Genomic DNA, 14,448 nt, shown 5'->3' with positions numbered 1-14,448 from the left:
ATAATCCCCCAGAGCATGTAGAATAAACAATATTCCATAAACAATAAAAACAAAAATCAGGTGATGTCATTTCCACGGTGCAAGCAACGTGGCTGATGACAAAGAACTGACTGGAAAACTGGACAAAGCTTTTACAGACTTAAAGCGGTCACAACGACCTGACATGGCAACCCAATTAACACAGACTGTGATGACCGCAGGAGCATGGTAATGAACTTAAAACCAATAATAGCAGATTTTCTTTTTAGAAAACTTGCCACGCTAGCAACAGAGCTGACTGTGGCCGTGACAGAAAAAAAAAAGGTCATTGTAGCATCTGGAGCTCTTGCTAGGCAATCAATACCTAATATTTCTAGTCACACACACTGTGATAATTCTGTGGGAACAGAAAACTTCTCAACCCTTTTTGCAGCAAGCATAAGCTAACAATACTTGGACAAACCTTTTTCTGACCTGCGGCACATCACAGTCTGGTAGCACATTTACTGGGTGCTGTCACGTCAGCTGAACAACAACAATAATTCTTTTGTTTTTATTCAATCTTCTGGGTTTCTTTGGACGGATGATCGGAGCAGAATATCCAGATCTATATTGATTTCATAAGCCAGTACAATAAACCGGTACTGGACAGGCTTTAGGGCTCAAATCAAACAAAATAACATACAAAATTTACATTTTTGTTACTTTATATCCGTCATCAGCCTATTTCACCAGTCTACATTAAATGCAAAAATACAAAAAAACAAAGTAGGAGCATGCTTTTTTGCTCTTAAAAGGCTTGCTTGTTCTTTGTGGATTTTCAAGTCCTTTTGGCTGGAAGATAATAATTCAACTAACTGGAGTTTGTTCTCATGTTGGCCTTGTCTCTTTAGAAATCAGAGGCACAGAGCTGTGATGTGGAACAAATGTCCATTGACATGTAGTTAACTGATATTCTTAATCAGTTTGACCCTTTTGGCTCGTATTTAAATTCAACTCTAGAACTTTGAGCTGTTGCATTAAGGTTGCCTCTTCATTTGACACACATCGGCACTAATTCATACGCGACATAATCATTTAACACCGAGCACAAGATCACAACACTTCACTTTACGGGCCTCCACTCTGTTGCCACCTTGTGGGACGTTTGTACGCTCCAACAACGTTGGCCTTACATGTATCAGGTCCGCCTTCGTAAATGTAAAGTGAATTTAAGTCACATCCTCTTAAGGTTTCAGCCATGACAGACAGGGGGCTCTGTTTTGTTGTGTGACTTTCTCTTATCAGGACTTGCATAAGCAGGTTTCTTACCATTCATAGCGTTCATTGTAGCATCAGGAGATCACGCACCTCCACCTCCACTCTCAGACTGCTGGCAGCTCTTTCATTTCTGAGACAAAGAGGACACGTGAAGCAGCGACTCCATCATGAGCAGTGGTGCATGAACTCACTTCATCTTCCCCGCTTTCATTTCCACACAGCCGGCTTGTCACAAAGCCCAGACTGTGGCTTTGGCTGCCAAAGGGGGGGAAGGTGTGAGACAAATTTGAATTCATCGCCATTCGATTTCACAGTTCTTCTAAAAATCAGGATTATCAGCGATGTCATGTAATGGCAGATACTTTGACCCAATATGCTGGAGTAGGTTCTAAATCTATTTATCTACTCAGAAATACCTGAACAACTATTGGATGGGTTGTCGTGAGATTTGGTGCAGACTTTTATGTTCCCCTGAAGATGAACTGGGTCGACTTTGGTTTGGCTAAACTTTTTCTTCCAGCACCATCATCAGGTCAGCATTTATTCATCCGATACTTTGCTTTATGACCAAATATCTGAAAAACTTTCATTCAGCTGCAGTTTGTGGTTAAGGCTAAAAAGCAAATGTTATCATGCTAACATGCTAAACTCTAATGGTGAACATGGTAGACATGAAATTACTGAAAAATCACTTCCTCACAAACATCAATCAGGCATTTAACTCACAATATTAAACACCACCAGCTATGAATATATATTGTTGTTTTTATTCATATTTTTGGAAATTCATTCTCCACCTTAGGAACACATACATATGTGAAAATACTAAAACTCAACGTTCCCTTCGATAGCTAGCAACAGTGCATCATGGGAGAGCTTAGCAGTAAAATAGGAAAATGTTTTGGTGAAACACACTTTTTTAATTATTTGGCAATAAAGCAATTTTAAATACGATTTCAAACAAATATTTACACCCACAACAGGCACATGATTCTCCCTGTTCAGACAGCTGCTTGTACATTCAAAGTCGAGCTTTTGGATTGTTAAATTGTGATCTGTGACGTCTGTCTTTTTTAAATGCCCTTCATTCCGTTTCTTCTTGAAGCAAAGGCTGTGGGAGAAAGCAGATGAGGATGATTATGAAATGCTCCATTTATATAAATCATATAATTTCTTTCATTGCATATGGACTGCTGATGTCCTCACCGTGTAAGCCAGATCCTCCGGCCTGGAGTCCGGCCGCTGCCATTCTTGGTTGGACAAAATCTTAAGGACGACCAAGCCGAAGGCTACAATCAAAACTCCTAATACGTTTGCAAGCAAGGCCTCTGGTGGAAGGTTAGCGTACGCCTGAGGTCCGCTGCCGCTGCTGTGGAGAAATACATTCAAGAGGGCAATATAATCTTTAAAAGGAAAATACTATGAAACAGTAACACGGAAATATGGCACTCACAGAACGAAGAAGAGTTTCTCATTGATTCCGGAGATGCAGGCAGCGATGCTGAGCCACAGTATGCTGCCCCCCATCCACACGTGGACGGGTTTCAGGCTTGCACGTAGTGATACGGGGGAGCAGGGCAGGAGGAAGCCAGCCATGCCCACCACCCACTGGAGGGACCAACGAAAGGGACAGATTACAGTCAACACAAAAGCAGAAAACAAAACCTCAATCATGTCTCACAACGAGACAAAAAAGGAAAAAATCTCGCCCACCTTATTGCGCTGGGCAAATACAGTGATTTAGTGTAAATTGTACCTGAAAGGCAAAAAGAGCCGTGGCAGCGATTCCAATCCAGCTGTGCAAAGAGTAGAGGTTGTGAATGTTTTTAGCATTGTGGAAGTCAAACACTGCACAAAGCCCCACGATGGACAGGACCAGGGCGAGGAGCATCAGCACGGCATGCAGCAGCTTCCATGGGAGTTTATTCTGACCCCAGGTCAGGGGGACGCGATACAACACAGCCGCTGCAGGGAGCAGGCAACGACAGAAAAGAGGCAAACATTTCGTTTGTAATGTCATTATAAAAGCATACATTTGTTATTTTTCTTTTCATATTTCATACCACGGAAATCCTCACAAGACCACTTAAGTTATGTAAACTCCAAAGAAGGATTCTCAGTTCTCAGAGCACAGACGCACTTCTACTTGAATCAATCCAGCTGTCTACAGGCCAACGGACAGCTTCACTTAAAACTATATTTTTGCACGCAACGATTGTGTTTTGGACGGTCACAAAATAATTACAATCAAAGTTGCTTAGAATCTTTTTTTTTTAATGTATTTTATTGTAAAATAAAAACAAAATCAAATTACCACCAACCAGCCAAGTTGCTGTTTACATCCATGACTGTCCAAAATGTCATCATTTTGTCAAGACATTTGTGTGAAACCTTCATAATTCAAATTATTATGACCTTGTGAGATCACAGTGACCAGAGATATCACGTTGTGTGACGGACGAATGTACAGTTGGACACACCGATGGACAGACAACTGAAGACATAATGCCCGCTATGCGACTAAAATTATGCATCAAATTATGCATCAGGTCTCTATGAAACCAGTCATGTGTAATTATGTTCATACACGCTGACAGTCACAAGGAAAAGCAGAAGTGAGACAGAAATGTAACACTTTGATCCTGTTACTCACCGTTGCCATACAGCACAACCAGTCCCGTTACCATGAGGACGGGGTGCCAGTTGAACTCCAGCGTCGATCCGTCCCACGCAAAACCGCCACGCCACTGGGTATTCCACAAGCAGACGCACACCACGCAGGCCAGGCCCAGGGCCAGGCACAGCAGGTGGCATATGTAGAAGCTCACGACGGACCACATCCTGGAGAGAGGTGGGGGCTGAAACCAAATCACAGCAGGTCAATCACGGCGACGTGTTGTTGGTTCAGTCCCAACATCAGTCATCAGTAAGTACATTAAACCTGACGTTGACTTGTTTTGGTGGCTGAAATATATTTTGCTGTGCCAGTTTCTCCAAACTGGGAACATGCCGGCCGGATAAGAAGCCTCCCTCATACAACCTATCCCTTTAAGACTGGGCTAACTTTTGGTTAGAAGTGATTTTTGAACATCTGGGGCATTGAATTAGCAGGTAGTCTAAAAACATATTTTAGTAAATGACAGCATTCAATCTTTGCATTGATATCCGTAAGACTATGAAGGCATAACAACGGAGAAATACACACAGTCCCAAAAGTAAACACTGTAAATGTGTCCCAACTCATTTGCAGTTGCAGTTTATGTGAATGACATCAGCTGACAACATTTTGAATTAGTTGAAATGTAATTAAAATTAAGATTTTTTTGAGACATTGAAGCATGTCCAGTACAAATTTAAAATACAAGTATTAACGTGGAAAGGAATACTAGAAATAAGGGGGAAAAAACTCAAAAAGGGTGTGGAAATTTAAATTCATTTTAACTTCTAAATTGGCCCAAAAAACTAAACAAAAATAAACAATAACAGAAGTGGTTGAAGCCACTATTCATACCAGCAATCACACAAATCTTTCATCAGAGATATATCGTTCAATCATCATAAGATTTGATTATGATCAGAAAAGTGCACCAGCGTTGAACACCTTACCTCGTCCTCAGCTGCTGCAACACCGACAACACTTCCTACACTCAAACACTCAAACACTGAACTTAGCGCCCGGTCATATAGTTTACGTTATGACTCCATCTCATGATTTCCTTCATGGTTACTGTTTAACTCTCACTTCGCGTTTCTCGGCTTCAGCCGAAGTTTCTCTTCCACATGCAGCTGCGTTGCGGTGGCTGAGAGGGAAACAGTCGGGGGCGGCGGAGCAGCTGGCGGACGAGGGTCCAGACCTGGCGGACGAGGGTCCAGACCTGGCGGACGAGGGTCCAGACCTGGCGGACGAGGGTCCAGACCTGGCGGACGAGGGTCCAGACCTGGCGGACGAGGGACCAGCCTGCTGCATCTGCTGCCTGTGGACATGATGGAGACAACAAAACGCATTATTAGCTTCTGCCAAACCATCATACACAACATGAAAGTTTAGTAAAGATTGAATTGTGGAGCAAACAACTTTCCGAAAGTGATAACAGTGTAATAAACCGTCGGGGGCGGGGCTAAACACACCGCCGGTGTTCGAGATTAACTGGTGGCTGAATTAACTGGTGATATTCTTTATACTAGGCAGATGTTTGGGAGGCGTGTCCTTCTGAGGACCCCTTGTTGACTATCCAGGAAATAAACATTTGATCGCTTCTTGTCTTTATCACGTTCATGTGTCGGTGTGTTTGGAAACATTACGGTCCGCTGTAACATTATAACCGTTCGCCAGCCCGTCGGTGAGCTGCCGCTGTCAGGACTCTCCTAGCAGGACTAGCGAATGAGACAGTAGGTGACTGTCCCGATGCCTGTTCAATACACTGCTAACGTTAATAAATCTGTTGAAATGTGTTCTTGTCGTCAGTCTCATATGTTTAATCACACATGGTTAGTAAACTGCTGTCCAGACGGCCCGATAGCTGGTTCTGCTTTAACCCACCCTGCAGGAGAAGCAGTTTCCAGCCCGCTCAGAGCGGTGAGGAGACTGTGGTCAACTGTGGTCTGCTCAGATTAACCTGTGATACAACATCTGCTACCTACCTGAGCGCTCTGCTCAGCTTTCTGCTCAGCTTTCTGCTCGGTCTAGACAGAACCGCTTGGTACCATCAGACATCTGGGCTGTGGAAATATGTTGTGTGGCGACAGAAAAGAAACAAAGACATGTTTGGCGGAGTTCAACGCGGCACATGTGAACACGACTTGGCTGTCAAGTAGCGTCAAGACCCGCAGATACCAGCGCACTGACCTGTGTGGACCTGCTCTGTCATATAAACACTTCCAAATAAAACATGATGCAGCTAAATGTGAGTTTACACACTGTAGTCATGCAGCACACTGCCAGAACTACAATCAGTCATTACTGTAGCAGAAGGAGACACAATGGATCAGTAACAATTCAGAATCACTTTTATTGTCCAAGTATATGTAGACATACACTAAAAATACAAGGCAGTAGCATGTCCTTAATGTACAGAAATGTGACAGACATATCTCATCTGCCAGTTGAGGTGTGTTCCTGTCCTGTTTGAATCCAAACCAGACTGAATTAGTCTGTATGTGGAGTCTGTTCTAATGTTCTTCCAGCGGTTCCAGTGCCCTCCAAAAGTGCAGAGACATGCAAGTTAAGTGAATTAAACTAGACATTTTCAATATCTGTTCAATTGTGACTGTTCACCCGGTGATGTTGAGGTGACCCATCCAAAGTGCATCCCAGTCTTCCAATCAAACTCTGGGCAGGAGTTAATCAGGAGTTACAGTTAATCAGTGTTATTAAATTAACCTGTGGGTGGTTGGGAGCAGGTTTCATTGGTACATGGTACAGACTATATAAACCCAACTGACATGCCCCAACTTTGTGGGTTTGTGAGGAGACGGAGATAGTGAGAGATAGAGAGAGATAAAACATATAAGTCAGACATAGTTAGGTGATTGGTTAGTAGCTGAGTGAGTGAGTAGTCGATAGTTGAGTGGTTGCTGTGAGTAGTAGAGTGTGGCTGTGTGTGTTTGAGAGGTTTATTTGTCTTTATTGTGGTTGTCCTGTTTGTATCTTGTTGTGTATCTGTTTGTGTGTGAAGGGGTGAGTAGGTAGGTTGGAGCAGGTGAGACAGGTGGAGGTAGGAGCTAGGGACAGATAGGGGTGATGGATCCCAAAATTGTGCAGGAGGTGCTCAATTTCAAGCTCCACAACCAGTATCCTGAGGGGTTAACGGCCAAACAAAAATATGTTATCAAAAGGAGAGCGGACACCTCCCGGATTAAAGGTAAGAATGCTTGCCATCTGAAGTTCAGAACACAGTGATCATCTGCCATGGTAAAACTAACAAATGTAGCATTATGTTATTTAAACACCAGATGGAGATCTGCACTACATCTGCAGGCGCAGAAAAAATAAAGCTGAGCACCTTGCTAAGGTTGTATTAAGTGCAGAGGAAGCAAATGATATATTTGAAGAATTCCACTGCAGCCATTTTGGAGGACACTGTGGCGTGGAAAAAACCCACAGTGCCATCATCAGCCGGTATTACTGGCCTGGCATGGAGGAGGACATTCGCAAGTGGGTAAGTTTGTATCTTTAAAATGAGGTGGAACACTCATTCAGCTTGTACAGTAGAGTGTGATGTGTTTGTTCATATACTGCTAGTATGTTTTATTAGTTTTCAATATAATGTATCATGAAATCATTTGTGTGAACACATTCATCATGCTGTTGGAACTCATGTTATGTTTAGATTGCTCAGTGTCCACAGTGCCAGGCCAAGAGAGCGAACGTGAAAGAGAAGAGGGAATACAACCCGATAGAGGTAAGGGAATCAATGGCACATTTTGTCAGCTTTCAATCACAACACTGAAATAGAAATACTATAATGTGTTTTTTTTTTTCCTCCCAGGTAACTGAGCCTCTGGAGCTCGTAGGGATGGATCTAGTGGGTAAACTCACAGTAACCAATGGTGGCAACCAGTACATATGTGTCATGGTTGATTATTTCACTAAATGGGCAGAGGCTTACCCACTAAAGAGCAAAACAGCAGATGAGGTGACCAGTTGTATTCTTGATTTCTTTTACAAATTTGGTGCACCTAAACGACTGCTAACAGACCAGGGCTCAGAATTCCGCAACAAGGTACCATGATGAAGCATTATGACTGCCCGATATGTAACTGCTGCTGTGCTCACCTATTTAATGTTAGTCCAACTGATCATTTCAAGGTCAACTACGGCCTGTGCAAGAAGCTGGGCATAAAAAGGAGCCTCTGTTGCCCCTACCATCCCCAGACCAACGGCCTAGTGGAGAAGCTTAATGGCACCATACAGAGGTATATTTGTGTTCAATAACTTAAGCTCTTCATGAAATATTGAGCTAAACTAATATGTGTTTTGTCATACTGTGCATGAGTATCTAAATTCTTTCCTGTCTCCTTTTTGAGGTCCCTGAACAAACTGGTGGGTGAGAAACCACAATCCTGGGACCAGTTTCTGCAGTCAACTATGTTTGGTCTGCGGACAAAGAAACAGTTGACGACAAAGTATAGCCCATATTTTTTGATGTTTGGGAGGGAGGCCAGGTATCCTTCAGAGGTACCAAAGGAGTATGAAGTAAGTTGCTCTAATGTTCTCATCCTTAAAAAAGGGGCTCATCTATGTCCTCTACATACTAACTGTGATTTGTGCCAGGTAACCGAAGAGAAAGTAGAAAGGCTGGTCACAAAAGAGGAGCTTCCAGAAGGACTAAAAATGCAGCAGGACACGTACAGAGAGGTCAGGACCAACATCGCAAAAAGCCAGGAAATGGTGAGAAGGAGAAAGCGCGAAAGGGGCCAAGATGACCAGTTCAAAATTGGAGATGTAGTTCTTAAAAAGAACATCAGACGGGAGCAACGGAAAGGGGGCAAGATGGAGAGTGACATGATGGGTCCATACCGGATCATGGAACTCGAGGGGAAAAATGTGGTCCTGGCCTCTGAAAAGGGGAAGGCCAAACTTATGTCGAATATAGACCTCCTGACACATTACTTCCAGCCAGAGGAGAGGATCCCTGCCAAATTAAAAAAGGTGTTGGATCCTTCTCCTCTGGCTGGTCCACAAGACCGTGAGATGCCAACCACATCCAGTGCCCTGCCAGCAAGACCACCTTCATCCAGCAAGGCACAGGATGACTGTAATCCTGCAGAAACTTGTCAGTAACCTGACAAAGTACATATAAAATATGAATTTCACAAATGACTGGTATTGCTATGTTTACAGTGATCAGAGACATATGGAGTGGGAGGAAGAGGAAGACGCTGTGGTCCAAGATCGGCCCATACAAATTGTTCTCTGAAGATCTGCTGGTCTTGGCCCCAGGAAAGCTGCTGGAGGGAGAGGTACATTTATATTGGCCTGATATTTGTCTTTCACATTGTCACGACTAATTATTATTCTCATAGATCATAAATGCGTATTTGATGATGGTGGGCCAGAGAGCTGGGGCACTCATCATCGATTCGTATCTCATGACCTCACTCTGGCAAGGAAGAAATACAGGCAGTTTAAGATCGGTGAGTCTCTTTGTCTGTCAGTTTCCCTCCACAGTACATGCATAATGTTTGTTTTTATGTACTTTTTTGGTAAGCTGGACCTCTTAAAGTATGCTGTGGCAGCTGGAGCGGTTTGTCACGGTGGACACTGGACACTCATTGTAAGTAATCTTAAAGTTAACAGATGTAGATGAAACTATGAGACCATCTGATGTATGAAGGCTTGGCTGTCATCTTGTTTGCCTCTCCATAGATCATGTATCTGAAGGAGATGAGGTCCTTGTACCTGGACCCATTTGGGGCCTCTGCAGAACACATAAATCACTGCAAAGATGTAACAAGGTGAATTAAATGCCAACTGGCTGGTCTTTAGGTAGCAACACGAAGCCTTTTCACCATTCAGCTGATCTTTAATTGGAAATGATCTCTTTGGGGCTCATGATACACTTGCCAAACTGTAATCGTTCTGTGTGCAGGGCACTGGTTCGCAAAAAACGACCCGCTGTAGGAAGGTGGACATGCTCGACCATAGAGCATCCAAGACAGACTGATGGGTCCTCATGTGGAGTCTTTGTGTGCAAGGTAACAATTTGATCATGCATGTTCTGACATAATTGGAACCCCTTCAGAATTGTACTCCCTGTTATCACTTTAGCTTGCAGAGCAGATACTTCTAAATGAAACTGTGCAGTATCGTGTGGACCAGGAGGGGGTGGCGACACTACGGCTTAACATGGCACAGGCTCTGGTGGAAAATTCAGGTATTCAGGATTGTACCAGCTACACTGAAATGTGTCCATACTGGCACTGCACTACATTAATGGCTTTTCCCCCCTTAACAGATGACCTATCCCAGCTGTGCCGAGCTTGTGGGGAGCTCAGCTCGGGAGCTGACATTGACGACTGGGTAAGAAGTTTAATTCATATCCTGCCCAGAGTTTGGCTGGAAGACTGGGATGCACTTTGGATGGGTCACCTCAACATCACCGGGTGAACAGTCACAATTGAACAGATATTGAAAATGTCTACTTTAATTCACCTAACTTGCATGTCTGCACTTTTTGGAGGCACTGGAACTGCTGGAAGAACATAAGAACAGACTCCACATACAGGCCCACAGCTAAGAATTAACCCTAGTATCAGGATAAATGTTTGTCGATATTTAAACATCTATCTCTTTCCCTTTCAGATTGAGTGTACCACATGCAGTCTGTGGTACCACACAAGTTGCGTTGGAAGTCCCCCAGCAGACCTTAACTATTTTTGTCCTGCGTGTGTACTTTGATTGAAAATTATAAGGAAGCTACAGACCCGTGTTGGCTACTTCTGGAGGTCCAACCTGCCTCCGGAGCTGCTGATCCCATTCCACACTGCAATAGTCCAGTCTGGAAGAACATTAGAACAGACTCCACATACAGACTAATTCAGTCTGGTTTGGATTCAAACAGGACAGGAACACACCTCAACTGGCAGATGAGATATGTCTGTCACATTTCTGTACATTAAGGACATGCTACTGCCTTGTATTTTTAGTGTATGTCTACATATACTTGGACAATAAAAGTGATTCTGAATTGTTACTGATCCATTGTGTCTCCTTCTGCTACAGTAATGACTGATTGTAGTTCTGGCAGTGTGCTGCATGACTACAGTGTGTAAACTCACATTTAGCTGCATCATGTTTTATTTGGAAGTGTTTATATGACAGAGCAGGTCCACACAGGTCAGTGCGCTGGTATCTGCGGGTCTTGACGCTACTTGACAGCCAAGTCGTGTTCACATGTGCCGCGTTGAACTCCGCCAAACATGTCTTTGTTTCTTTTCTGTCGCCACACAACATATTTCCACAGCCCAGATGTCTGATGGTACCAAGCGGTTCTGTCTAGACCGAGCAGAAAGCTGAGCAGAAAGCTGAGCAGAGCGCTCAGGTAGGTAGCAGATGTTGTATCACAGGTTAATCTGAGCAGACCACAGTTGACCACAGTCTCCTCACCGCTCTGAGCGGGCTGGAAACTGCTTCTCCTGCAGGGTGGGTTAAAGCAGAACCAGCTATCGGGCCGTCTGGACAGCAGTTTACTAACCATGTGTGATTAAACATATGAGACTGACGACAAGAACACATTTCAACAGATTTATTAACGTTAGCAGTGTATTGAACAGGCATCGGGACAGTCACCTACTGTCTCATTCGCTAGTCCTGCTAGGAGAGTCCTGACAGCGGCAGCTCACCGACGGGCTGGCGAACGGTTATAATGTTACAGCGGACCGTAATGTTTCCAAACACACCGACACATGAACGTGATAAAGACAAGAAGCGATCAAATGTTTATTTCCTGGATAGTCAACAAGGGGTCCTCAGAAGGACACGCCTCCCAAACATCTGCCTAGTATAAAGAATATCACCAGTTAATTCAGCCACCAGTTAATCTCGAACACCGGCAGTTTACACACAAAGTTTGACATTCGTGCCACTCTAACTATTTCAACTTGAGAAGGTTTAGAAGTAAACCAAATTAAAGTATAATTTCGACATTCTGTGACTACAAAACGTTAATTCGTGTTGGGACTGCCGCGTCTCGTCTCGTTAACGTTAGCATGTTTGCGTCCAGAGTTGCGTAGCTAGCGTCACTGATGCTAGTGTAGGCGTTTAAAGTCGCGTGTTAAAAAGAAGAAGCGTACATTCGTGCACATCGTTCACACAATCACATACATCCACATCTAAAACCCACGTGTCGAGGAAATAAAACCTCCGCGTTCAGGTTAAACACATCGTTTTCGAGAAGAGATATTTACTTTTCCCACTTCCTTATTGACCACGCAGTGCCTTGTGGGAAATGTGGTTGTATTCTGTCACCGGCGTACCAGGCAGCACTCCGCAGTATCTAATCGTGATAATTCTATAATTGAACGGAATATTAAAAACATAATAAAAGTCCTGCAATAAATAATGTGATGAAATAAGAAGATAAAACTTTATTGAAGAAGAAATCATTTCCTTGCAGCACTTAAAGCAATAACACTCAGCAGGGAAAGTCCAAGCACAAACACGCCACAACAAACAATAACATAATTCATAATATATCACAGAGGCTATCATCTATCTAAACAAGCCTGAGGTTGTATACATATGAATTACTACTATTGATCAACTTACGCAAATGGTTGCTTTGCCTCGGCTGTAGGGGTTGAGTGTGATTACAGTGGATCTGTTGTCTTCCAGCTCCACCTGGAGGCAGCATTTGTCAGTGTTTAATTTGTGGAGTAGTCCGTTGCATGCATCTGAATGGTTTCATATGCTCGTCCATCAATATAACATGGTAAACCGTGACAGAATAAAACAATAAACACAATAGCAATAAAACAGTAATGGCGCCGTGCCAAATTTGAAAGGGGTCCCCGTGACCTCTCACCTCAAGATATGTACATGAAGATGGAGCCCAAATTCAATCAAATGAGCTTACAGTAGTTAAGGCTGCACAAACATTGAGCTCAGACAGACTGCCAGACTCTGCTCTGGGTCAACAGGACTCCGGCTGTTGATGCCTGCTTGCTGCAAATCTATTCAAACCTTTTACTGAGAAGTACCCGCACTGTTATACATTTTATTTTTGATGCAAAGTACTCTCTGCATTTTTGTGATGTTCATTCATCATGCCCTGCTTCATGTGTAAGAGCCAGATATTTCCCTAAGGAGCTGGTCGAGAACAAAGCAGAATGTGTAAATTAGCCACTATTTGCTAACACATTTGTCATATCAATTTTAGAAGGTGATAATAATGTTGACACTATTAAGACTTTAGCAGAAACTCTCTCCTTTTGTCTCACTTGAACTCACTCCCTCTTTCCACAATTTGACAGTGGTTTCCTGTGACTATTGGTAAAACCCCAACCAGCCCAGCTGCCACTCCAGAGAATCCGTTCCCATTCTGTGATGACAGCTCCATTGGCTCTCCACAGCTGCCAAGGATTTCATGGAGCTGAAGGCAGGCATCCAAAAAACCTAAAGTGTGTGTGATCACGAACCAAAAGGCCCTCTGGGATCACATTGAAATCCAGTGGCGATATAACTATCAGTTCCTCTTTGAAGAAAGCACTCTCCCTGTTGTCACCCCCCCACCCCCAATTGCCACGGCATAATACCTCTAATACAGCGCTGTTCAGTTTGAAACCGTGTTTAAATGACCGCTGTGCCTCCATTTGTTTGAGAATAATAAACAAGTTCTCCTCCAAAGTTATCGAACACAATTCCGGTCGCAGCCACGTTAAGTGCCGTTCCAACAGGATGCCGGCTGCTTGTGTGTCATTTTGAGTGAATGGGGGCCTGATTTTGATGAAGGCTAATGGCGATCACTCCATTTGAGGAGGAGATTAAGCAGCTCTCCAGTCTTTATGCAGAGAGTTCTGTTAATCAGCGTTCTAAAGGGAATAAAAAGGCATTCAAACAACCTTTATAACTAAACTTTATAGGGTGCAAAGAACAATAGACGTGAAATTCAGCTCTTAAGCATGAAGCTACAAGTGAGAGTGTAAAATAGGCTATGACCTCCTTTACCTCCCTAATCTGAATTTGTTATATTGATGTACGACTCTGGAGAATAACTTGTTAAAATGAAGAAAAGGTCACCTTGACAGAATCCAGGATGACTTTTTACAAGATAAGAAGGTCTAATTTCTTTTCACAGAGTCAGCCCTTTATTCACCGCTAATAGAGCAGCTCCACGGCTGTAGATCAGTTTGACATCACAGATCTTAAGACTTGAGTTCGATCCAGGACAGAACCGTTCATTCCTTTTTTATTCTGCAGCGCGATAACGGAAATGTCAGTTTCAGTAGGATTTCCAGCGGGGAATTGTGTTTCCTACACTTCATCTGTGAGGAGGATAGTGTGCATTTAAAGACCAAAACATATATTTGAATATGTAATTATCACCAGGTGATGTGAGACATCTAGAGTAACTTCAATCTTCGCCATTATTAAACGTTCCACATATATGTTTTGCAATTTACGGCATACAGGCCTCAGTTATCTGAAATAACACCACACGTTTTTCAGGAAAAGAAGTACAACTTACGTATCGTTGTGAGAATAGCAGC

The 14,448-nt window shown here is 43.3% G+C and overlaps 1 protein-coding gene across 6 annotated transcripts; it reads right to left on the bottom strand.

Moving 5' to 3' along the window:
- Positions 1-1,984: 1,984 nt before the first annotated feature.
- Positions 1,985-14,448, bottom strand: cyb561a3a (cytochrome b561 family, member A3a). Of its 6 annotated transcripts, none has more exons than XM_084025172.1 (8): positions 14,427-14,448; positions 5,178-5,213; positions 4,982-5,135; positions 3,893-4,097; positions 2,996-3,204; positions 2,693-2,847; positions 2,446-2,608; positions 1,985-2,350 (listed from the first exon to the last, which is right to left on the bottom strand). In XM_084025172.1, the coding sequence occupies exons 2-8, from the start codon at positions 5,204-5,206 to the stop codon at positions 2,324-2,326; spliced, it is 942 nt and encodes a 313-aa protein (XP_083881298.1). In that variant the 5' UTR covers positions 5,207-5,213; positions 14,427-14,448; the 3' UTR covers positions 1,985-2,323. The 6 variants fall into 6 exon arrangements, with proteins under 6 accessions (XP_083881298.1, XP_083881297.1, XP_083881295.1 ...); XM_084025171.1 differs by lacking the exon at positions 14,427-14,448 and adding an exon at positions 12,148-12,165; XM_084025169.1 differs by lacking the exon at positions 14,427-14,448 and adding an exon at positions 12,084-12,166 and having other exon boundaries at positions 4,982-5,213.

Source organism: Eutrigla gurnardus (assembly GCF_963514095.1).
Source record: "Eutrigla gurnardus genome assembly, chromosome: 13".
Taxonomy (NCBI): Eukaryota; Metazoa; Chordata; class Actinopteri; order Perciformes; family Triglidae; genus Eutrigla; species Eutrigla gurnardus.
The sequence above is the reverse complement of the archived record's forward strand: the minus strand, read 5'-3'. Positions and strand labels throughout refer to the sequence as shown.

Coding starts and splice junctions, on each gene's coding strand:
- cyb561a3a (XM_084025169.1), bottom strand. CDS start 5,206: ATGCAGCAGGCTGGTCCCTCGTCCGCCAGGTCTGGACCCTCGTCCGCC. Junction 4,098..4,981: donor CTGAAGCCGAGAAACGCGAA/GTGAGAGTTAAA, acceptor ATTTGGTTTCAG/CCCCCACCTCTCTCCAGGAT. Junction 2,609..2,692: donor GAGAAACTCTTCTTCGTTCT/GTGAGTGCCATA, acceptor ATTTCTCCACAG/CAGCGGCAGCGGACCTCAGG.